Consider the following 26,884-nt stretch of genomic DNA (forward strand, 5'->3'; position numbering starts at 1 on the left):
TAAACACAACTCTGAATCCACATTTTCCAAAGCTTAATCTGACAGGAAATAGCACAAGAAAAACTGTTTAATTTCTCCATTTGTTAGACTAAGCCATTTTAGGGTCACAGGAAACTACTGTGTATTCTGAATAGAATTAAAAAAACAATAGAAGATACAGGTCCACCATAATGTATACTAAATCACAAACCTACATTCACCCATAATGGGCCAGTTAAGTGCTGCCAGTTAAACACATGCACTTTTTCCAATTGTGGGAGGTCATTGAGGTACCTGGAGAAAACCTGTAAAGACAACAAGAGGATGTGCAAGCTCCAGGCAGTGACCTGGCTAAGGGTTTAATCTTGGCTCTTGGAAAAGTTTGGCAACAGCATTAGCCATTGCACCACTATGCTTCACACCACCCCAATACTTCACGTCCAGAAGTACATCTTAACTCGACATTTTAAAATCTTCACTGAAAAAACTTGTCACACAAATAATATTCTAAATTGCAAACTGGGATCTCGAAGTTGTTTCGTCGTGTAGTGGCTGCGGCAACGCACTGTATCAATGCATGCTCCCCAATTTGACTTGACTTGACCTGACCTAATCCTAGACAAAATGGGAAAGAGCCTATGCTAGCTATACTGGGCACAACTGGATCACAAAGAATATTCATGTACGAACCTAACAATGATGCTGGGCCAATTTAAAGCCACAAATCTATGTCACTGGTACATGGAAGGAAATGCGGGATATCAGCAGTAGTATCCACAAAGACAGTAATGTGTACAGGTTAGAGCATCAAATAATCAATTGTAAAACATAAGGAAAAAATAAAATAGCAAAGCCTGAAACAGATTGTAACTGAGAAACAGAAAATCTTTAGTCTACGGCTGATTTTTAAACTAGAAAGTTTGAATGACTACATGACAAAAAACACATCTAGTATTTGCTGTAACAGACATTCTGTAGAAACAGTTAGGGATATTAAGAAAGCATCTTGCAGTAATTTTTAGGTGCATCACAAGTCGGTTTGGACACACTTTCTAGCATTTCTGTTATTTCAGGTTTGTAGTGGTGTGGTGAAGTTACAAAATTGATTCTGAACAGCAAGTCTAATGTTAATCTGTTAAAATATTTACTTAATATTTGTAATGGTGTGTTATGTTTGTGCCTTAAATGTTTCTTACTCCTTCTGCAATATTATTAACTATCTACTGGATTTTAACAACATTTTTACAGAAAAATATGCAAATGAAAACTGTGCTGCTCTCAAGGATCCTAATGGAGTGTTTGCCCAATGCCATGCTTTTGTTGAATATGATAGTTATCTCAAAGTAAGTGAATGGAATTTTATATATACATCATTGATTAGCTTTGGTAACCTTTGGTGAAGAGGGATGGGTGTTTCTCAAAATTGTCCGGACTATTCAAACTTTGTATGGAACTCTCTCCAGAAAATATTAAATCAGTACTAATGCTGCAAACCTCCTACACCCTAGTTACAAATTATATCACTGTGAACAGCCTGGAATCATTTAAATTTATCAGCACAAATATCACTCAAAATCTGATAAAGGAGGAAGACATAACTGGTCTTATCAAAGAAGCTTGCCAAGGTTCTGCTTCTCCATCAACTTAAAACGTTTAACTTATCTCAATTGGTGCTAGTACACTTTTACAAAGTCAACACTGAAAGCTTCCTCACTTTCTCCATAACAGTCTGGCATTGCAATGCATCTCCTCACTCAAAAGATATACTACAGTATGTTGTTTGGACTGGAGAGAAGATTGTAGACCTGAAACTGGACTCCATTAAGGTCCTGCACACATCATGGGTCAAGAAACATGCTAAAAATATAAGCAAAGACTACAAACATTCAGGAAACCAACTCTTTCAGTTATTACCACCAGAGAAACATTACTGGTCAGTAAAGGCAAGATCTACTAGACATATAAGCAGTTTCTGTCCTACTGCAGTCACAATAGTTAAAGAAAGTCTCTGATTTATTTCTGTCTTTTCCAGATTTCTGCATCCAATCTAAATTATGTTTGTTTTGTTTATTTTATAATGACTTGATATATTACTATGTAGGAGTGCAATTATACTTTACTGTATTTCTTTCTATACTTGTGTTTTGTACAATATATTTTTTGCTACTGTATGTACTGTTGCAGTGGTGTTATGTATTTTATATTGTGTTGTTTCACTGCATTTACCTTGTTATGTGTATGTAATGCACCAAGCACTTTGTCTTCTCTATTTTCTTCCCGTCTTTCCTTCTACCTCCACTCCTCCCACCAAGTTTCATCTTTATCTTCATCGTCGTTGTCATCATCATCCTCCTCCTCCCAACTCTGGCTGCTGGAATGAAGGCAAGCAGCCCTTTTAAGCTGCACCTGGTAGTAAGTACTCCAGGTGGCCTGTTATGGAGATCAGGAATCATTCCCAAGTGTGGTGAAAGGCCAAAGTAGGGCTCTGCAGCCCCCCTGGCGGCTACCATGGAACCCAACAGGGCTGTGCCAGACTCCAACTCCCAAGGTGCTGCTGGAACCCAGGGGGGCTGACATTTACAGCTTTGGAGGAGGCAGTGCCCTGTGTACGTCTGCTCCCTCGGTCCTTCCACTATGATGGCCTCGTGGCCGGGAAAACACCCCAGACATCTGTCACAAAGCGATTATTCAAACAAATACTATTTGCCTTCAAACATTTTTCTTAGCGAAAATATTTTACTAAAATCCCACAAATGGTAAATTGTATATTAAAAGGATTGTTTTTCATTTTCTTAATATGATTTAATTTTTTATTTGAACTTTTAGCAATGTATTACCGGTACCTGTCTTTGTGACAATGCTGAAATATGCTTGTGTGTTGCTTTGGATAACTATGCAAAAGCTTGTGCTGCAGTGGGTCTGATTTTGTCCAACTGGAGGAAAGACCAGTGTGGTATGTATTTTTTTTTTTTTTTGTATTTTTATAGTGATACAATAATTTCACAGTACCAGGTTTGAATTTCAGCCCACAGTCTGTCAGGGTGACTTTTGCAAGTCTCCCCATGCATTTATGGATTTTTTCCCTAGGCATCCAAAAATGTGCGTACTTGGCTAATTAGCAAATATAATATTCATATATGAGTAAATGTGGAAGGGTGTGTGCGTGTGTGTGCCCTGAAATGAAGCCATTCTAAAGTTGGTTCTTGCTGAAATCTTGATGCTGTGTGGATAACCACTGAATCCTTATCCTGCATATCAATATGATAGATGGATGTATAGATAAGAAATTAGTCACTGTCAGTTCCTACAAAACCCATGCTAAAACAAAACCAGGAAAGAGCATTTGTTTTCCTGTTGCTAATTCATCAAAGTGAATGAGAAAATTTGCTTGTTTGATAATTGATATACTTTGCAACATGTTGCCCAAATGTTAATTTAAGTACATTTGAGGACAAATCAAAAACACATATGCATGTGTGTTTATTTTTGGCAAAAAAAAACCAAAAACGTAACAGGCTTCCAGGTAGAGACTTGGTATTATAGGCAAGTAGGGGCACTACACGACCTTGACAACAGTAAGAATATAATCTCTTGCAAGAGCAGGATGGATAACTCTGTGAAGAGGTTTTGTGGGTTGCAAGAAGAGGCCAGCAGTGCATATGCTTGTTGGAAAAGCTGTGATTACTCAGGGCTTAGATAAACAGAAGCAGGGCAGTGTAGGACATTTAATAATGGGTTAAATGTTACATCATCTGTTAGCTGGCAGCAAGCGAGTTCCCACATTACAGTGGTGCTTGAAAGTTAGTGAACCTTTCAAAATTTTCCATATTTCTGCATAAATATGACTTAGATTTTCACACAAGACCTAAAAGTAGATATGGAGAATTCAGCTAAACAAATGAGACAAATATACAATACTTGGTCATTTTTTATTGCAGAAAATCACCCAGTATTATATATCTGTGAATGACAAAAAGTATGTAAACCGAGCAGGTAAACTGAGCATGATATTAGAGTCAGGTGTTGTCAATCAATGTCATGGTTTTCAATCATTGTGATAACAATCAGGTTTGAATGGGCACCTGGTTTATATTAAAAAGCAGGGTTCTATTAAGGGCTTCATCTTCAAACATGTTTATGCAGTTTATCAGTGTATCATGCCACGGACAAAGGACATTTCAGATAATGTCGGAAAAATAATTGTTGATGGTCATTGTGCTGGGAAGGGCTGCAAAATCATCTCTAAAGAGTTCGAAAGGCACCAATCCACAGTCAGGCAGATTGTGTACAAATGGATGAAGTTTAAGACTATTTTTAATTTCCCCAGTGGTGGTCAACCAACAAAGATCACTCCAAGGGCAAGGTGTGTGAATGTCCGCGAAGTCAAAAAAGAACCAAGTGTAACATCTAAGCAACTAAAAGCATCTCTAACATTGGTTAATATTAACATTCATGAATCCACCATCAGGAGAACACTGAACAACAGTGTTGTGCCTGGCAGGGTTGCAAGAAGAAAGCAACTGCTTTCCAAAAAAACATTGCTTCCCGGGTACACTTTGCTAAAGAGAATGTGAATAAGCCTGAAAGCTATTGGAGTAATGTTTTACGTGAAACATGGTGGTGGTAGTATCATGCTTTGGGCCTATTTTGATTCATCTGGGCTGGGACATCTTGCCATTGTGGATAGGAAAATTAATTCTGAATTATACCAGTGAAGTAAAAGGAAAATGTCAGGACATCTGTCCATGGACTACATCTCAGAAGAAACTAGGTCATGCAGCAAAACAATGGCCCTAAGCAGACAAGTCATTCTAAGGGCTCGTTTATACTTCATGCTCAGAACGCATACGCGCACGCATCATGGCTGCCACTCGTTCCCAGCATTCAATTGACATTGAGCAGGTCCTCAGAAATTAATGCGACGCGTGCGTGAGTTGCAGTACCAGCAAAAAGTCGGGGGGCACAGTGTGATAAAGGTTGGAATGTGATTTCAGAGTCTCTGTTTACTATCTACATGTGACAGAAAGCCTCTAAGCGGATCCTACGGGATCGATGTGCGTGTTTCGATGTTTGATGAATGGTTCAATGTGGTGAAACAAAATGCCAACATACAGATCCATTCGTGGTGCTTTTATATTCAATAGTCGCATATTCCCGATCGAAATGACACGATACATTTTAAAAGTCTCACATACCATCTTTTGTGCCGTCTTTTTTTCTGGGGCTTCCTCCTGACCTGACAGCAGCGGCAAACAGCAATAGATCACCACACAGAATGCATTAAACTTATGATATTTCAACTCTCTACACATTTAGAATCCTTAGATTTATACTTGATATCACTTTCATGATGAAATGCATTAAAGTATGCATGTTACCTTTTCCAGATAAATCATTAATTTCATTTCAATAATGAACACTGTTAATAATTATACACATGGGGGTGACACGGTGGCGGAGCGGTAGCACTGTTGTCTCCGAGGGAGTCATGTCGCTGGTATTTCCTGCTGGGTTTCCACAGTGTGCTCCGGTTTCCTTCCAAAGATATGCAGATTTGGTGACACTAAAATGATGTTAATGTATGTGAGTGCTTGTATTTACCTTGAAATGAGCTGATGCCCCATCTAGAGATTGTTTCTGCCTTGTGCCCAATGCTTGCCGAAATGGACACATACCTGGATTGATGGATTTAATCATTAAACATTCTTTTCAGAGATATTGCGGTAAGGTGTCATCGGAATTTAATGGGTGTTCCAGGCAATTCACAACACAGCGAAGCCGAACCTGTTCTCACCGTGATAATGTCTCACACTGCCACCTGTTGAAATCTTCCAGATTTACGTAAAGTATACACACAAGTATAAACAGTAAAACACTTGCGTAGCAGGAGTATCTGCTGCAGCATGTCATGTTGAGTGAAGTATAAGCCTGGCCTAACAAAGACTATTCGAAGAAGAATAAAATAAAGGTTTTGGAATGGCCAAGTCAAAGTTCTGACTTTAATCTAACAGAAATGCTGTGGGAGTTCATTTGAGAAAGCCCAGCAACCACCCTGAGTTGAGGCAATTCCGTATGGAGGAATTGGCTAAAATTCCTCCAAGCTGATGTGCTGGACTGAACAAGGCCTACTGGAAATGTTTACTTGTAGTTATTATTGCAAAAGACGGTCACATAAAATACTAAAAGCAAAGGTTCACATACTTTTGCTACTAACAGACTTATGACATTGGATCATTTTCCTCATTTTCCAGCAATTATGATGTTTTTGTCTCATTTGTTCAATTGTGTTCCCTTTGCCTACTTTTAGAAGATGTGTGTAAATCTAATGATGTTTCTAGCTCTCATTTATGAAGGAATATGGACATTTCTGAAGGGTTCACTAACTTTCAAGCACCATTGTATGTCTGGACCTCAGCCGTATACTGGGAAGGACAGGTTACCTTACTCTTGTACTTGGTGGATGTGTTCTCCTAAATACAGTCATTTGTGTTATGTAACCCTAAATGAACCTGGTATGGGTACATCCCCTTTTTGATTGTGATGGCCTCGCACTCTGTTCAGGGCTGATTACTCTCTTAAAGCCAATGCTACTGTCCACCATACCAGTCTGTTTCTTCATCCCTAGCACTCACACTACCAGTAGTTTATCTTATGTTTGCATTCTGGTAGCTATTTATTAATACAACACAATTAACCAAACTAACTTTTCCCTATTTGCCTTAGATGTTGTTCCCTCATGATAAGACTGATTTATATAAATTAAAGGTTTTCTTTAATTATCCCATACTTTGACATTAAAAAAGACTTGTTTTACTGCCTCTTTGAAAAATACTTTTTCTTGACTGACTTAAAATCAAAGCACAAGTATGTTATTATTTATTGCAACGTTAAATAGACCTAGCATCAATTTTAAATTATTTACAGCACCTTAAAATAACCTCAATGACTCCATATTTGAGTCTTCGTTTGTTGTTCTACACTAGTCAATATCCATGCACTGATACTCCCCATTTTTATCCATTAGCAAGACTGCAGTATGCCACGTAAGTTGTGAAGGCAGAGGAAAAAGACAAATAATAAGCTGATAAATGCCAAGCAATTCTTTAGTATAATGTTCTTACAGAAGAAGGAAATAACATTTACTTTTAACATCCTAAATAAACACTGTGAAGAAATGGACTTGTTGATTGTTGACTCATATACCTTAATCGTTTCTAAAACTTATGAATAGATATTTATGCAGATTTTCTTGAGATGTGGGAAATGTGGAAATCATTTTTTAATACCCTTTGGCATCAGTTTCAGGAAAAGAACATGTTTCATTAAAAATTTGAAGGATTACTTAAGCATCCAATATGTCAATAAGATCACACATTAAAATCTTGTTATTCTGCATACGAATACTTTCTGTCTCAATAAGTATGATTCATGAGGATAAGGTGATGCCTTACTTATGCAAATGAATATTACATTTTGAGCCTTACAACATATTTTTTTTTTTAAGAACTGTTTGTTTTTTCCACACAGTGCCTTCATGCCCTCCCAATCAGATATTCTCTTATAACATGGTGTCCTGCAATCATACTTGCAAGTCCCTTTCAACGAATGATGTTGCTTGTGACATGGAAGGCATTCCAGTTGATAGCTGTGGCTGCTTGGAAGGGCTATATATGAATGACGACGGAAATTGTGTTTCAAAATTAGAATGTCCTTGCTACTATGAAGGAAATAATGTGAACCCAGGGAAGACAATTATTAATGGACAAGAATGGTGAGCTTCATCATCTACTTCATAAATTAATCCGAAAGAAAAATCATAGTGAAATTGTCTACACCAATTTTCTGCTTTTCAAATATATATTCCTGAACTAAGGCTTTCAAAAAAATCTATACACAAAAATTATACTGAAAATAACTGAAAGTATTAATTTAGATTCTATATAATATAATAATATATAATGTTATTTTTCATTTGAAGTGATTGTGAGAATGGACTCCTGACATGTCCAACACCAATTGGTAAGTAGTACCTTAAAGGAAAAGCATGTTTCAAAAGATTATAACAGTCCTTAATCCAAAATTAAGAAATAGTACAATAGAAATTATGTTTATTTTGCTGGAATTGACTTTTTTGAAAAGACAAGGACAACTGTTTGATCCCAGATCAGGTTGTCATGGCTCCTCTCTGTTTCAAAGAATCATTGCTGTAGAGGATTGAAATGCTTAAGGGACAAGCTGAGGTAACAAGATTTTACCAAACTTAAATAGCTGGGCTTTATTCCTAGATTGTTTGTTGTTTTTTCTTTAATTACATTTATAAATGCTTAGAAATGTTTAACCTATATTGTTCCTTTGTATATATCTTTTTCTACAGTGTTCGGAAGACAATCATGATTTACTTTTTATATTAATACCACATAATACCGTCTGTTTCCCCTAACATGTATACTTTGAAGATGTTACTCTACAAAGATTTATTTTTTGTCACATTTTTGCTTTCCTTTAGAATGTGGAGAAAACCAAGCATATATAAATTGCTGGGAGCAGCCCTATTTCCCATCTGACAGAACATGCTCCAGTTTATCTTTACCTGTAAGTTAACTAATGTTTTGATTTGATTTTTTTCCAGACTTCTCCCATTTAATTTAAATTGTATTAAGTAATTTATCTTTGTCTCACGTGTAGATAATCTGTTAGCTATAATGATACAATGCAGGTTTTTTTTTATTTAACTTACAGAATTTAAATACAATATGTGTAAGTGGGTGCTATTGCCTGGAAGGATTTTATAAAGACTCTACAGGTAAATGTGTTCCTCTAGATCAGTGCCCCTGTATATTTGGAAGTGAAGTATACAATCCAGGAGACAGCGTTCAAAGTGAATGTAATGCATGGTAAGTTGAAACATATGCAATTACCACACACTAATGGGTGATGGGGAATTAAATTTACAAATCAATATCTTTGCTTTCTAGCACTTGTAGCCAAGGAACATGGACATGCACAGAATATGAATGTCCAGGAAAATGCCAGGTTTATGGTGATGGACACTTTCAGACATTTGATATGAAATGGTACAGCTTTGATGGAAACTGTGAATATACCTTAGTCGAGGTAAGAACTGGTAAAAACTTGAAGACCTGTTTTACATATGCACAATTTTATGTTGCAACTAGATACCATCATTTGTAGACCCACTGGGTGGACCTTCATTCTGTGCAGTGGGGTAAAGGAGGGGATAAAAAAGCCTTCACAAACCCACACATAATATAATGTATCTGATAAATAGGTCAAGTTTTTCTTTCTACTCCTCAGAAAATATTCTGTTGTAAATATATCATTCTGAAATAATTAGCTTTATTATTGCAATCCCTAAATATTGTAAGTAATAATGAAGCCTGCCAACTAATTTGTCTACTAACTTAATGCATTAATTTAAACTGAAATAAATGCACTTTAGGGCAACACATTGCCACTATCAAATACCATATAAACAAGTATTTTTTTACACACTTTTGCTGTTATTAATTATACTGAATGTTTACTACAGCAGTGTATGCCTTTAGGCTTTTAGCAATGATAAATTTGTTGACTATCTTTAAACCAAATGTAATCTCACGTATTTCGATGCTGGCCATGTATACTACATCATCATATTTTTCAAGCAGCTCTTACAAGATATCTTTTCCATGTCAACAAAGTATACATGAAGAGGATTGGCAAATTCCTGAGTAAAGAGTTGCTCCACTATCCCGGGTTGGATGGAAATCAGCATTGTTCTACTGAATGTATGTTTAATTTTTAGGCAATGTTTCTGTTTCATTAAAGAGGTTTTCCCAAGGAAGCAGAGGAGTGTAATGCCTTTGTAATTGGTAGCACAACCTCTGGAACTACTTTTCACAAGTGGCGGCTGCCAATAAAGTGTTCAAATTCTAAGGCACTAACCCTGCTTTCAACAGATTATTGAATAGTAGTGTTAACCAAAATATCCCCACAATATTCAGTGCTTTCAACGTTTCCATTCAGTTGTGATGTACTCCAGAGGCCTTACCACTTTGAAGCCTTTTAAACACCACAGCCACCTAAGACTGTCACAGCCCAACCTATGCTTCTGATACAGTTTGCTCCAAGATGGATGCATTCTCAACATGCTTCCACCTCTTGATGATATCCCTAATTGAGGTCAATGTTAATATATTATTTTAATTAAATTTGTTATTCTTTTCAGAGTGATAAGGCTTAAGAAAATTCTAGTTTCCAAGTTTTCTACTTTTTCTTGAAGATAATCATTAATTGTAATAGCTAATTTACTGTTTTACATGTAGTAGTAGGTTATTGTGCCATGTTAGCCATTATGGATGCAATAGAAGTCAAGTAAAATAACACCTTTTATTGGTTAACTAAAAAGATTATAATATGCAAGCTTTTGAGGCAATTTGGGCCCCTTCTTCAGGCAAGATGTAATACAGAAACTGGAATTCCCTGTGTTTATATATTGTAGACACTAGGACAGATACAGCATTGGAAAACCTTTAAGTGAGATATCTTGAGAAAAAAATTAATAGACCTCTTCAGGCTAAGATTCATTTAGTGGGAGAGTAAAGCAATGTATAGTCAAGATATTTTGATAAGATAACTGTCCAACAAAGTCTTTTGAGGTTTTTGTTGATTTTTTCCATAATATGTTGACCTGTAGTCAGGTTGTCTGGGTCAGTCAAAGAGATGTAAATGGTCATAAAACTCTTGCCTCTATTTAAACCATTGTAATGTATTAAATTTTAGCATCAGTTTAACTTCCCATTCCTTTTTCTCCTGCAGTTGCCCATAAGCATTGTAACTTTAAAATCCTTCTCACAGTGACTGCTAAAGTGAGCTCCTACTGCAAAGTCCACATTGCCACGCTTAATCTGGAACCAGTGTAAATTCATTCTTTGGCGGAGTGTTTGTCCAGTTCCTCCCACATAGAGTGCAGTGTTGGGACATTTCATACAAAGAATTAGGTAGACTACATTAGATGATATAACTACACAATCTGTTTTATTAAATGTGAGCACACATTTTACTTTTCTGTAGGCAGGGAGATGTATCATTATCTGTTGGTTCACTCAGGGAGCTTTGGACAATTAGTTGCTGCAGGTCTGGTGGTTGTCTGTATGCCAGAAGGGGACGTTCTAGGAATACATCTTTCAGTGTTTCATCTTTATTTAGTATTTGTTGAAGTTCTTTTATAATTTTTTGAAGTACTTCAAGATATGGGTTGTAGGTGACAACAAGGGGGATGCAGTTTTTGTTATCTGTTTAACATGTGAAAGAAAAATTAAGTGACTGATGAATTTACTTATTATATTCTATCACTTTACACAGATAAAAAACATTCAAAACATTTTCTTTTTAAACGAAGTAGACATTGCAGTGTTGCGTGAGGATAATTATTTGGTATGGTTAATTTCCAGTAAAGTAATTAATGCAACCAAGTCAAGGTTATTAAATGGCCTTGTGTAAAAAGATGTTACCATTTGTTTTCTTCTTCATTGAAACCAAACTTTACCAGCAGAGAATCAGTAGTTGACTCACATGACTGTTGTTGTTGTTGAAGAAATGTGCATTGGCAGATATACTGAGAGGTCTGTGTACCACCATCTGTGTAGGTCTCTCCAGACTATTGAATGTTATATTTATACTATGATTTACAATATTTCAACATAAAAATGTTTTATTTTATTAAAGGACTATTGTGGCGAATCAAATGGCTCATTCCGGATAACAACTGAAAGCGTTCCCTGCTGTGAAGAAGCACTTACATGTTCAAGAGCAGTGAAAATTTCATTCGAGGTGAAATATGCTTTATCAGTATGTGTTCAATTTAGTTTCTAAAAATGAAATCTTAAAACAAATGTTATGAATATTTATAATTGCACAGAATAAAGAACTAGAGCTGAGAGATTTGAAACTGACAGAAAAGACAACTGATCTGGACCAGAGTGCAGAAACAAATATCGATTACGCTGTTCACACAGTTGGATTATACCTAATTATAACAGTCTCCAATGGAATAACATTGATATGGGACAAGCACACACGTGTCACTGTTATACTGACATCCATGTGGAAGGTAAGTTACACTTTTGTGATGCTGTTCATAAGTAATGAATAAATGTACATCAGAACTTGTTTACATTTTTTGTGATGTATGATGAGTATCAGAACATTTCACATCCATATCACAATACTTTTTCAGTACTTGCCCTTCCCATTGCAGGGATGCAGGGAGAAGCAGCATATTCTAAGCATGAGATATGCTACCATTGAAATAGCTTTCTTTGTAGACAAAGACAGTAAGTTTGTAAAAAGTAATTGCTACCTGTCTGTTTTTCAAATAGTAACTTAAGTAATGACATTACAGGCAATACTCACAAAAATACACTGATTGTTTATTTTATCTGCAGAATAAAGTTTGTGGCCTGTGTGGAAATTTTGATGGAAACTCTATAAATGAACTTCAGACTAGATGGAACTCTGTGGTGACGAATACCTTGGAATTTGGCAATAGCTGGAAAGTTAAACAATGTTCCGACACTCTAAACCAAACATTTCCTTGTGAAAAACACTGGTACTGTACAGCCTGGGCCCAACGAAGGTGCGGCATCATTAAAGATACAGTCTTTCAAGAGTGTCATAAAAAGGTGAAAAGAAAACTATTAACATTTTACCATACTTCTTAGCGTTTTGTGGCCTGTTTAACTCTGCTCAGATTAATTTACGAGTCTAACTTCAGGTTTTACAAAAATATATAAAACAAATTCCTGTTGAATTCAGGTGGATCCTCAGCCTTACTATGATGTGTGTGTACAAGAGTCATGTGTATGTGAAATGGAAGGAAGATTCCTAGGTTTTTGTACTGCTGTGGCTGCATATGCAGAGGCTTGCAATGAAGCTGAAGTCTGCATAAAGTGGAGAACACCTGACCTCTGCCGTACGTACAGCACTGATGCCTAGAGAATGATAAACATATTTTTATAAAAACAGAAAACATTAGAATAATACATATAATGTGTGTATATTATAAAATAATAATGAGTATCATTTGTATTAACAAACTGCTTTTAGCTAACAAATATGAATGAAATATCACTTTATTTAAAATACATTTTAAGATTTTTGCCATATTAATGTGCATCCTTTATAATTTTACACATGAAAGCAAACTTACTAATTAAATTATATACAATTTAAAGTTTAAAAATTAAGTAACCACATCTTTACAGCGGTCTACTGTGATTACTACAATGAGCCTGGGATGTGTAGTTGGCATTATGAACCTTGTGGAACACGAGCAGCAAAGACATGCAGCAGTAACAGTGTTCAAGAGTTCTATTCGGCAAAGCTTGAAGGTAAGTTTGGACCACTTTTAGGTTACATTTTTTGAAAAGTGTTTAGAGTTTCCCACTTGTTTTACATGCAATTCAAAAGATTTTTTTTTAAAGCATAATATTGAAATAAATTTGTTAAATATATGCTGTAAATGAAAGAATCTTATTTGTCTCTCTGCTCTTGGCATTGTACTAGCAAAATCTAGACTTATAACAATTGTGCGTTTGTTTTAACAAAAACACAATGGACATCACTTAGGGATAAAAAAAATCTAAGCAACAAAGGAATCTGATAAAGATAAACAAGTCTTAAAACCATCTGGGACTTTCTAAACAGGTTGTTCCCTGCCTGTCTGCTTGGTAGCTTTCTCACTTACCCATCTCCAAAGTACACAGAAGCAATCTTACTCAGATCTCTCTTATCCTATCTCAGTTCTGGCTTGGCCATTCCTAACTATATGCCTTTCTCCAAGTCACATATTTTTCATAATCTTTCTTTTTATGTTCTGACACATATGTTGTTCTATTTTTGAATTGTTCTCATCAATTTTAATTATAGTGGTCTAGATTAATTATCATGATGGAGAGTGGGACTACCTTATTTCTATTTTTCGCACAGTTGTGTTCATTATATCTCCACATGTCTAATTATGCCTGCACAGGCCACACTCTTCCTTCTCTTATACTGACATGCAACTTGAAGATTGACCTGCATATTTAGCGACAAGCAGAGATATCTTGTTCTTTACAGTATGCTGTATATGTTTCATACAAATAATACTTTGAGCAATTTTTCTTATACCAAGATTTGTTTTTGCTTTTCCCTTTTTTGCTATAAAGTCACTTAAAATGCCTTTTCTTAATAATTCAAACCTTTATCATAACGAATATCAAAATAATACCTTCAGCCGTTAAGCAGAAGTTCAGAAGAATATGACTCAGCACAGACACATCAAATCATGTAGCTGGGTTCCTTTTAACAGTGCACCTGCATCACAAACAAGGTGCACATTGAACCAGGGTTCAAATTCAACTCCAACAATTCTTATATTAAATAATGTGCCATCTGGTTTCAATTTTGTTTCTCAATCTAAGCTAAAATTAGTAACTTTGTATCTTTGTCTCAAATATCAAAGAATTAACAAATTCTATAATAAGTGTCCTGTATTCATTCTCTCTCCACCACTAATAAAACCAAAAATGGCTGTGTCATCAGAAAATTTCTGTACATGACATGACCCAGTATTGTACCTAAAGTCTGAGGTGTACAGGTAAACAGGAAGCCAGTACAGTTTCCTGTGGATCCTTTGTGCTACTCATGTCTTAGGCCTCACAAACTGTGGACTGAAAGTTAAGTAGTCCAATATCTAGGACACAATGGTAGAATCAGTTCTCATTGACTGCAGCATCTCCCCAAGCTGTATGGTGTTGAAGGCACTAAAGAAGTAAAAAAAAAATCCTCACCATGGGAGTAGGTTCTATTCAGAAGAGATGATATCATCATCTGTACCATGTGGTCCTAATAGGCAAATGCAGAAGATCCAGGGCTGTTCTAACCAGCAGTTGAAAGTGAGTGAATACTAGCCTTTTCAATGTCTTCATAATGTGTGAGGTCAGAGCCATTTAAGTCTTTTACCTGCACTATCTTAGGGACAGGTACCACACAATATGTCTTCCATACAGCTGAAACTCTTTGTAGGATCAGACTCAGATGGAAAATAATTGCCCAGCTCACTCATTCAGTACTTTAGGATTAACGCCATCAGGTCCAGCCGATGTGTATTCAATGAGTCTACACAGAAAACAATGAGGTACAAACTTTCTGTCAACAGCTTCAAATGAAAATCCCTAAACTCGTCACAAAGAGCAGCTCAGCCTGAAGTCACCTACTGTACTAATGAAATGAGCACAAGAATTTAAGCTATGGACATCTACATCCATAAACCTCTCTGTTCTCCACTGAGAATGACTGAGACTAGGTATCTACATGTGCAAGTGGTGAAATATGAATTTATAGGAATCATGTCTTTATTAATAAATTATAATACTTACTGAATTTTATAGGCTGCTATGCAAAATGCCAAGATGAAACACCCTACCTTGATGAAAACACAATGAAATGCACAACTTTGGAAGGATGTACCTGCTACTATAATGGAGTTACTGTTCAGCCAGGTGAAGAAATGCAAAAGGATACTGAGATCTGGTAAGTCCTGCAGTGCTATATTTTGTAAAACTCACGTTACATTTTATGTAATATTTTTTACGCTAGAAGGAAGATAATGTTCTGAAAGGTGATAATAATTTTGTATTGCCATTAAATATACACTGTTAACAGTTTTTTAACTCTTAAATTTTATCTGCATATTTTGTGATGGTACAAGTGAAACATTTTTTTCATGTTTTAAAGTACTGATTTAAAAAGAGAAAAGATAAATGATTTTGTGATGCAGATCAAGAGATAAGAAACAGATATCTGACTCACAGTGAGAGTTATTCATACTGGTTACATTCTAAAAAATGATGAACCATTTGAATCAGATATTTAGTTGAAACATATTTATCAAGCTGATTCCAAAAACAAAACAAATATAAAATATACAGCTCCTGCAAATGGGAATCCTAACAATTCCTATTTTAGTGATTAGGAAATGCTTAATTTGCATATAGAAGAAGCTAGGATTTATTAATGAGAACGGCACTAAATCAAATAACAATTAACTGCATTTCCTTGGATTTCCACAGAACAACAAGATAAGTAATTATCCTTTTTCATAACAAACTCTAAGTAGTTATCTGGTGACAAAAATGATTGTTTAGGGTACAATTTGAATCAGTAAAGGTACTCTTTTTACTTAACACTAGAATCCCTGAAGCCTGCGAAAAAACTCGTAATCCAGGCCCACCTTAAATTCCTTCACACCGCTCCATCGGTGTCTTCTGTTTTGTAAATGTGTCAATCAGCACAAGCAGCCAGCAGCCTGCTATCCCATCCCTACCCCCCCATTGACAGAGCTCAACTCGGGCAAAATGTTCTCCGAGCTCAAGCCAAGGCTCTTTATCTGCATGTCAGGTACCTGGAGTTGTATAAGGTAAATAATACAGTATATCATTATTTGGAATACATGCATTTCATGTGTGTTCCGTGTCTACAAAGATCTGGGTAAGTGTAGGATGAAGGAAATGAGACGCAAGAAATGCTGAACACATACCTAAAGCAGAAACTTTTTCCATGTTATATTAATAATGGGATGAAGTATATAATGTGTGAAGACTTTGGTCCAAATATCAAATAAACATGTGCTTTTATTCAAGAATATAACCAAAGAAAAAAAAATCATTCGATTTACTGTACATGTTGCTGTCAAGGAGTTAAAAACCCAAGCTCAAATGTCAATTGAAGTTTATATGCATTCTTGAATGGCGCAGAGGTAAGAACTACTGTCTTATAACCCAAAGGTACCAGGTTCAAGTCTCGGAGCTCTGAGTATTGAGCTGCTGTTATTATTATTACTATAATATAATAAAAACATACATTTGATTTGAGTCTGTAACACCCTGTGTAAATTATCGGTATTTGTAAAAGTTAACACTTGTTTTTTTTATTATTCAGTTTTATTCTGTCAGTGACGGTCATGTGGTACAACGAACTTGCCTCTCCCTCTCTGAGTTGATGGCATTTATCTCCATTCTTTCACAAGACTACCAATGACCACAGTTGGTGCTGTCACTGACGCCTGCTCAGAACTATTTGTGGAACCGGCAATCAAAGATACAAGGTCCTGTGACCGCTATCAGACTACCATGCAGCATTTGTGATTTGACAACAAAGACACCCATGCAGAATGTATGAAAAATGACAGATTTGCTGTGATTTTGGATGTCTGATACCGTTTTGTTGAGAGCTGTTTTTTGAGTTACAACCCAAGGCAAAGACTTTCCAAGTCTGTGGTCATAAAGCTTATGGAGCTGTTTCTGGACAAAGGCAGAACTGTAACAACAGACAGCTTCTTCACAGCGCTATCGCTAGCTAATAGACTGCTGCACCGCAACACAAATCTGCTTGGCACCATAAGGAAATTGGAACTTCCACCTGCAGCTAAAGTCACTTGACTAAAGTCACATGAGTTTGAAAGTGTTTTTTTTTTTTTGATCTTGCCTGTACTCTGCTATGTCTCCATTTTTCAGTTTCATGCACCATAACGCGGAGTACAGGCAAGATCAAAGAAAAAAACATGTTCAAATGACAACTCATGTGACTTTAGTCGTAACTTTAGCTGCAGCTAAACTCATGCTCAAATGGCATAGCGTTTTCAAATAATGATGTTTTCACATATGAATGTATGTGTGCGTGCGCGATAGAAGCAGAAACAAATTCGATCTAAATAAAGTGGTTACTGGAAAGGTATAACGAAACAAGTGTGCTTCAAACTGAATAACAAAAAATTATAGTGACAACAAGAAACCAGGAACACATGATTCACCAGCATTTATGTATCTGCTTATACCCCTTCAGCAATATCTTTTACAGGTAGCAAAACTTTACACCTCCCTGTTACAGACTGAAATCAAACACTTCTTCGTATTCTGCATATACATCGTCAGCATGCCACTGCTAGATCTAAACACTAGCGTGGTGAGTATCATTGCTATTTATATATTTTTAAAATGCATAACATATCTCCACTAGCATATTCCGTTTGTGAGTAAAACTCATTTTGTGCCAAAGAATGCTGTCTTTTTTCATGCTTATTTACCAAGTACATGACTGGCCATTTGAAGTATAAATAGAAAGCATAGCCTAGGGTCATTACAAAACCTGCCCATATCCCCTCTCCAAATTTCCCTCCACTGGTAAATCACACAGATATGAATTCACTTTAACGATAAACCTGTTATCAATTTTTCTTGTAATAATATTTCCACTAATTTTGGTACATAGCTGAAACCAATACTCCTTCCGACTGAACAGGTACAAAATACTGCCAGTTTCATCCTCTAATTCAAAACAGTAATACTGTACTGAAAAGTATTTTTAAATTTACAAACATGAATTTAAGCATAATATTTGCTGTTTTTAGTTCCATGTTACTTTGAGATTATATATGGTTCAATTTTGAGTGCTATTATCCTACAAAAAAAACCTTTGGCCTTTTTTAAAATAGTTAAATGATCAGTCAGAATATACAGTCTCTAAATACAAAATGAAAATATAGCAAATTGTTTAATTAAATTGTGGTCAGTCCCAAAAATGAATAACTTGCTAATGAACCGACATGCTATCTAGGGCAGGATAGTTTCTGACTCCTTGCAGGCACAGCGAATAAGAGTTTTTTTGTATAATTAAAGCAATGTGAATGGGTACAATATGTCATAATCAATCTTCTTTTATTTTGGCCGCTCCTGTTGCTACAGTGGATCATCTTTTTCCATATCATCCTGTCTTCTGTATCTTGCTCTGTTACACCCACCACTTGCATGTCCTCTCTCACCACATCCATAAACCTTCTCTTAGTCCTTCCTCTTTTCCTCTTGCCTAGCAGCTGTATCGTTAACATTCTTTTCCCAATATACACAGCATCTCTCCTCTGCACATGTCCAAACCAACGCAATCTCACCTCTCTGACTTTTGTCTCCCAACCTTCCAACTTGAGCTGACCCTCTAATGTACTCATTTCTAATCCTGTCCATCCTTGTCACACCCAGTGCAAATCCCAAGATCTTAAACTCTGCCGCCTCCAGCTTTGTCTCCTGTTTTCTGGTCAGTGCCACTGTCTCCAACCCATATAACATAGCTGGTCTCACTACTGTCCTGTAGACCTTCCCTTTCACTCTTGCTGATACCCATCTATCATAAATCACTCCTGACACTCTTCTCCGCCCATTCCTCCCTGCCTGCACTCTCTTTATCACCTCTCTTCCACAATCCCCATTACTCTGTATTGCTGATCCCAAGTACTTAAACTCCACCTTCACCAACTCTACTCCCTGCATCCTCACCATTCCACTGACCTCCCTCTCATTTACACACATGTATTCTGTCTTGTTCCTACTGACCTTCATTCCTCTCCTCTCCAGAGCATATCTCCACCTTTCCAGGGTCTCCTCAACCTGCTCTCTACTATCGCTACAGATCACAATGTCATCAGCAAACATCATAGTCCACGGGGACTCCTGTCTAAGCTCGTATATCAACCAGTCCATCACCATTGCAAATAAGAAAGGGCTCAGAGCCAATCCCTGATGTAATCCCACCTAACCTTGAATTAATCCGTCACTCCTACCGCAGACCTCATCAGTCACACTTCCCTCATACATATCCTGTACCACTCTTACATACTTCTCTGCCACTCCCTACTGCCTCATACAATACCACAACTCCTCTCAAGGCACCCTGTCATATGCTTTCTCCAGGTCCACAAAGATGCAATGTAACTCCGTCTGGCCTTCTGTATACTTCTCCATTAACACTCTCAGAGCAAACATTGCATTTGTGGTGCTCTTTCTTGGCATGAAACCATACTGCTGCTCACTAATCATCACCTCCCTTCTTAACCTAGTTTCCACTACCCTTTCCCATAACTTCATGCTGTGGCTCATCAATTTCATCCCCCTGTAGTTACAGTTCTGCACATCCCCCTTATTCTTAAATATCTGCACCAGTACACTTCTTCTCCACTCCTCAGGCATCCTCTCACTTTCCAAGATTCCAATAAACAAGCTGATTAAAAACTCCACTGCCATCTGTCCTGAACACCTCCATGCTTCCACAGGTATGTCATCTGGACCAACGGCCTTTCCATTTTTCATCCTCTTCATAGCTGCCCTTACTTCCTCCTTGCTAATCCGTTGTGCTTCCTGATTCTCTTTCTCCTCATCTATCTATCTATCTATCTATCTATCTATCTATCTATCTATCTATCTATCTATCTATCTATCTATCTATCTATCTATCTATCTATCTATCTATCTATCTATCCAACCTTCTCTCTCTCTCATTCTCTTCATTCATCAGCCTCTCAAAGTACTCTTTCAATCTGCTCAACACACTCTCCTTGCTTGAGAGTACGTTTCCATTTTTATCCTTTATCACCCTAACCTGCTACACCTCTTTCCCAGCTCGGTCCCTCTGTCTAGCCAATTGGTACAGGTCCTTTTCTCCCTCCTTAGTGTCCAACTTCTCATACAACTCATCATATGCCTTTTCTTTAGCCGTTGCCACCTCTCTCTTCACCTTGTACCTTACCTCTTTGTACTTGTGTCTACTTTCTGCATCTCTCTGACTATCCCACTTCTTCTTCGCCATCTTCTTCCTTTATACAGTATACTCTCCTGCACTTACCCATTCCACCACCAGGTTTTCTTTTCCTCCTTCTTCTGTCCAGATGTCACGCCAAGCACCCTTCTTGCTGTCACCCTTATTACATCTGCTGTAATTTCTCAACTGTCTAGTAACTCTTCACTTGCACCCAGTGCCTGTCTCACCTCCTCCCTAAACTCAACCTTGCAGTCTTCCTTTTTCAACTCCCACCATTTGGTCCTTGGCTCTGCCCTCACTTTTGTATTTACGTATTCACTACAGCCATGTCCATCCCTTTGGAAAAATCCGCTATCCTCTGACCTTCTTCATTCCTCTCCTTGACACCATGCCTACCCATCACCTCCTCATCTCCACTGTTCCCTTCACCAACATGCCCATTGAAATCCACTCCAATCACCACTTTTTGTCCTTTGGGTACACTGTTCATCACTTCATCCAACTCACTCCAAAAATCTTCTTTCTCATCCATTGCACACCCAACTTGCTGTGCATATGCACTAACAACATTCATCATCACACCTCCAATTTCCAGCTTCATAATCATTACTCTGCCTGACACTCTTTTCACCTCCAAAACACGCTTGACATACTGTTCCTTCAGAATAATTCCTACCCCATTTCTCCTCCCATCCAAACCATGATAGAACTATTTGAACCAAAATCCAATCCACCTGGCCTTACTCCCTTTCCATTTAGTCTCTTGCACGCACAATATATCAACCTTCCTTGTATCCATCATATCTGCTAACTCTCTCCCCTTACCAGTCATACTGCCAACATTCAAAGTTCCTACCCTCAGTTCCACTCTCTTTACCTTCCTCCTCTCCTCCTGCTTCCAGACATGTCTCCCCCCTCTTCTTCTCCTTCTTTGGCCAACAGTAGCCCAATTTCTGCCAGCACCCTGTTAGCTAACAAGAAGAAACACACTGGTTTGTACATCCCCTGAAGCTGGATTAATATGTCCTAATCAATAGAACTGCAAATTTCCTTAGGTAGTGCAGAACTATGTAAATGTTAAAAATATGGAAAAAAATTAGAAATATACACATTTTTTATTGTTTTATTATCTTATTTTTTTCTTTAGCAAATGCACAAATGGAGTACTGAACTGCAAAGGTAGGTATTACTAATCTGCAAAATTCGCCCTATTCTATACTGTATATTATACTTGACTTTTGTCTAGAAACAAATCATATACATGTAAACACAAATTGAGCTTAGAATAATAGAATTCTGAGACCATCATACATTAAAGGGATACTCCATCCAAAAATTATATTTGTTAATATGTTACTTGTCTTATGTAGTTAGTAGTGATGGCCAAAAAAAAAAATAATCTCATGTGTTCATGCACAACAGAGACAGCAACATTTCTGATATAATAGGCATCTATGGTGGACAACAGCAAACAATATTAAAAACATCCTTGAAAAAATCTTACGTTATGGCATAATCCACATGTCAGGTTGTTCAGTGATATGCTCACAACACCCTAAACAAATGTGTTTTTAGTAAACATTTTGAAGACCTTGCTGCATTCTGTGTTATCCCAAATAAAAAAGCAATAGTTGTTTGTATATGTTTCAACAATATCTATATCTTTTGTTTGTTTCTCCTTTACTCCTCTACTTCTCCTAGTAATGGTTTGTTATTATGTGCTGCATCACACACTACAGTTTTTTTACTTTCTGTTGTATGCACTGTGACAATGCGGGTCATGCTCCATGCTCCCATCTCCTTTTTGGGAGCCTCTTGAACCCGATACCGTTGATAATGTAACCGGATGAGCTGGACAATGAGGACACAAAATGAAACTAGGGGAAGGTGCAAAGTACAAACAGTGCTTTGATTAAAAATGAACAAAACAAATCCAAACCAAACAATGTTCAAATAAATAGTGCAGTGCTTCAAAAGTCAATAAATAAATAATCCATTAAAAACAGGATGTTCCTAAGTGGAAGTTAAAATCCCAATAAATATTCCATCTAAAAATGAGGTTAAAATCAGTAATGGCTGGAAGCAGTCCCTTAAAAACCTTTTGCCTTCTTTAGCTGGCAACTCCCTTGTTTCTCCCATCCGGTCCCTGCACCAGGGGAGTTGCCCTAACTGCAGCTGACCTTCTCCTTCTGGTCTGGTAGACTTATGAACCCTACCTCTGTAGGGCTCCACCAGATCAAGACTCAGGTTCCCTAGCAACCAGGGCGTTCACACTGGGGCTTCCATCTCCCAAGCCTCCAACTCCCACTGCCAAGACCGCAGCAAGCCATCCTCAATCGTGGTTACTCCTGCTCCTCTGCAAAACTCAGCAGGAGTGACCCAATCCATCTACCCCCTAGTGCTGGCCAAACACCCAGGTAGGGCTCACTTCCCAGCTGCCTGCTACCACCAGCAAGCCTGCTGTTCCTGCTTGCTCACTCACTTACTCACGCACCGGCTCCTTTGCCTCCAGCCTTCTTCTCCCATAACATGTTCTTTTCTTTCCTTTTTTTTCTGTCTCCCTCTGCACTCACACTTCTCCTATTTATAATGGGAATGTGGCACAGGTGCGGCAATTAGCAGCTCCTGGCATCAATCATGGACATGGGAGATCCCCCACCTGTGCACTTCAGTGTGGAAACACCCAAACCTGCATCGCGCCCTGGAACCGCTCTGGCCACACTACCACGCCCCCTCTTTAAGCCGCGAGTGAAGCTATTATTTATTTAAAAGCTGGCCTTTTCTTCTAAGCCGCAGACCCGCTATACCACATGTACCATGGCACAAGATGGTTAAAAGGAGTGAAAAACTTTTAAATGCGTAAATACCTGACCAGGACTTTACTGGTCAGTCTCACAAACAGACATCACTTCAGTCAGCCAAACCCCAAACTCAACCAGCAGACTTCAAGGGCTGTACAGGCTCAAAAATGGGGCTTAAGCATTCAAAAAACAATATATAATGTGTCCTGCAGGGTGCGCACCAGCTCCCCAAACCCAACACAGACAAACACGAGGCAAAAGTCCAGCTACACACAGGCTTTTATTAAACTGTGGGATCCCTTCCCAAAGCTTTCCTAGCTAAACAGAACAGTACACAAGCAATTTCTTCGCCTTCTTCTCTCTCTCTGTTTGTCTTCTGTCTATACTCTTCCTCCAGTAAACTTTGTCCTCCACATCCCATCTCTGGCTTCTGGAATGAAGGCAGTGGGCTTCTTTTATGTTATTCCCAGAAGTACTTCCCAAATGTTGGTCTGGGAGCACTTACAGGTAAGTGTGGAGTCCCAAAAAGTAGGATTCCCCAGTCTCTGCAACACCCCCTGGCAGCACCGATGGAACTGAAAAGGGCTGAGACAAAAAATTCCAATTCTCACTGTGCCCTGCAGGAATCCGTGGTGCTTTAGCAACCCACTGGGGCTGCCATCTAGCGATCTGGGGGAGGTAATGCTCTGTGCATACTCTGTCCAAAGGTCCTTCCATTATGAAGGCGTCCTGGCCAGGTAAGGGCCCTGGCCATGAGCCACAACAAAAATGCATGAAAAGATCCATCAGGGAGAGGAAACAAGTTTTTGAAGATTTGATTACTTTTGTTATGAATTATTGTTTGAGTGCTACAGAAATAAATTTGAATTTGTTTTGGATTTGTCATGACACCAATTTTGTTTTTCTTATGAACACAACCATTTTATTTTTTTTCAAAATTTTATTTTAAGAAAGCAACATAGTATATGATCAATCAGATAAAATTTGCAGAACTTATGAAACAATAACTTTAAAATCAATCTTGAGAAAAAAAATAGAAAATTTGAAAAAACAAAACCTAACTGATCAAGACTTCAACCAATTCGAAAGGAAGACAGGAGAGCAAAAGCAGAATGTTTATTCTAAGTTTTTTAATTATGTTTCGACATATTTTTAAAAAGGAAAATAATTAGCTTTTTTGCAATTTCAAATAATACAGAATGTCAGCTACCCACTGAGTTATAAAAGGGTAGTTGGGATTCTTCTAGTTAAGCAAGATAAGTCTCCATGCTAGTAGTTTTTTTATAAGCTATTACAATAAGGTTTATTCACTATAAGCCCATCTGAGAGTACACCAAATATAGTTATTATTGAGTTAGATGTGATTTTGACACCAAGGCTGTCTGATAAGTATTTAAAGATTTTTGTCCAAAATGAGTATTAATTTGGTGCATTCCTAAAACACATGGCCTACTGATGATAGAGCTAGATGGCAATGCTCGGAAATTTGATCTTGCCTTGGGTACATTTTGGAAAATTTTAAATGAGAAGTGTGATCGATGAAATGTTTTAAGTTGAATTATTGAGTAATTGTCACATATAGAGCTAAAGTGAATTCTATGTATGGTTGACTTCTTTTTTGAGATGTTAACTGAAAGGTCTTTTTCCCACTGTACCCTAGTTTGGCTGAAATGAACATTCTTTGAGATGTTTTTACTTATTGTTGAGATGCTGTCTGAGAAATGGGCAGATTTCTTTTAACAAAATTTCTAATTTGAGAATAGCAGAAATATTGTGTTACTGGTAAGTTAAATTTGATGCAAATATGTAATCTATATTACAGTTTTCTTAGTGTCTTAATCCTGAGTGTTTTCCAAAGATAAAATACTGAGTAGGTTTGAGAAGGTTGAACAAAGTGATTATCATGTAGAGTAACAAAAGTTTAAAGCTTTTCTGCCTTGAAGTGTGCCATGCATTGGTTCCATATTTTATGTGATTGGTGGACATCTGGATTATTGGTACAGATGGGAGTTAGTATTTAAAAGGGCAAAAAGCAGTACATATAAAGTACAGCAAGATTCATTATCCATTGCTGTCCAAGCTGGTGTAAATTCATCAATTTGCGCTAATTTTCAGGTCCTTTTAGTAAGAATATTTACCACCCGTTAATAAAATTGAAAATTAGTTCGGAAGAACGTTCATCTTGACAGTATTGATTCTCCCCGCTAAGGAAAGATGGAGGAAAGGTGGTCTATTAACATCTAGATTGATTTTTTTTCCATGCCATTACTAAAATTGTGTTGATCAAGATCTTTACGTTTAGTTTTGATATTTATCCCTAGATATTTAAACTATTCTGATAGAATTAACACATAGATGTCCAGTCTAGTTTATGTGCTAGAGAGATCACTTTTTTTTCAAATACATTTTGAGTCCAGATGTCTTTTTAAATTCTATTAATGTGTTAAGAGCTAATGGTAAAGGTATCTGTGGGTTTGATATATAAAGTAGCACATTATTTGTGGATAGTGATATTTTCTATTTGAGTTCTTTTCTGAAAATCTCATTTGTTTCTGATGTATTTTGAAAATTAATCGCCAGTGACTTAATGGCTAATGAAAGAAGAATTTTGTAAGTATATTACATTAAACAGACTACGAAAGTTTGACGCTAAGTGTCTGCCTCTAAGGAATCTGGTTTGGTCATGTAATATTACAGAATGAGGCAGTTTCTCAGTCCTTCTTGCTAAAGGTTTGGACAGTATCTTAACATCATTATTCAAAAGTGAAATTGGTCTGTATAATGCACATGGTAGTAAGTACAGTAATCCCTCCTCCATCGCGGGGGTTGCGTTCCAGAGCCACCCGTGAAATAAGAAAATCCGCGAAGTAGAAACCATATGTTTATATGGTTATTTTTATATTGTCATGCTTGGGTCACAGATTTGCGCAGAAACACAGGAGGTTGTAGAGAGACAGGAACTGTCTCTTTTTCAAAAGTTTAAACTGTGCTCCATGACAAGACAGAGATGACAGTTCCGTCTCACAATTAAAAGAATGCAAACATATCTTCCTCTTCAAAGGAGTGCGCGTCAGGAGCAGAGCCTGTCAGAAAGAGATAGGAAAGCAAACAAATCAATAGGGCTGTTTGGCTTTTAAGTATGCGAAGCACCGCCGGTACAAAGCTGTTGAAGGCGGCAGCTCACACCCCCTCCATCAGGAGCAGGGAGAGAGAGAGACAGAGAAAAACAAACATTAAAAATCAATACGTGCCCTTCGAGCTTTTAAGTATGCGAAGCACCGTGCAGCATGTTGCTTCATGAAGCAGCTGCACAGAAGGTAGCAACGTTAAGATAACCTTTCAGCATTTTTAGACGAGCGTCCGTATCGTCTAGGTGTGCGAACAGCCCCCCTGCTCACATCCCCTACGTCAGGATCAGAGAAAGTCAGCGCAAGAGAGAAAAGTAAGTTGGGTAGCTTCTCAGCCATCTGCCAATA

The 26,884-nt window shown here is 37.4% G+C and overlaps 1 protein-coding gene across 1 annotated transcript in view; it reads left to right on the forward strand.

The window, feature by feature from the left end:
- LOC127526207 (mucin-19-like) overlaps window positions 1–26,884 on the forward strand; it is a 62,599-nt gene that overhangs the window by 34,710 nt on the left and 1,005 nt on the right. Inside the window, exons 15-28 of the mRNA XM_051921023.1 lie at window positions 1,228–1,322; window positions 2,806–2,932; window positions 7,507–7,750; window positions 7,958–7,998; window positions 8,486–8,571; window positions 8,719–8,873; window positions 8,955–9,093; window positions 11,707–11,811; window positions 11,900–12,091; window positions 12,426–12,662; window positions 12,796–12,952; window positions 13,245–13,370; window positions 15,414–15,555; window positions 21,755–21,786. Coding sequence (XP_051776983.1) covers window positions 1,228–1,322; window positions 2,806–2,932; window positions 7,507–7,750; window positions 7,958–7,998; window positions 8,486–8,571; window positions 8,719–8,873; window positions 8,955–9,093; window positions 11,707–11,811; window positions 11,900–12,091; window positions 12,426–12,662; window positions 12,796–12,952; window positions 13,245–13,370; window positions 15,414–15,555; window positions 21,755–21,786 — 1,878 coding nt within the window. The remainder of the gene's footprint in view (window positions 1–1,227; window positions 1,323–2,805; window positions 2,933–7,506; window positions 7,751–7,957; window positions 7,999–8,485; window positions 8,572–8,718; window positions 8,874–8,954; window positions 9,094–11,706; window positions 11,812–11,899; window positions 12,092–12,425; window positions 12,663–12,795; window positions 12,953–13,244; window positions 13,371–15,413; window positions 15,556–21,754; window positions 21,787–26,884) is intronic.

This window comes from Erpetoichthys calabaricus, chromosome 1 (genome assembly GCF_900747795.2).
Source record: "Erpetoichthys calabaricus chromosome 1, fErpCal1.3, whole genome shotgun sequence".
Taxonomy (NCBI): Eukaryota; Metazoa; Chordata; class Cladistia; order Polypteriformes; family Polypteridae; genus Erpetoichthys; species Erpetoichthys calabaricus.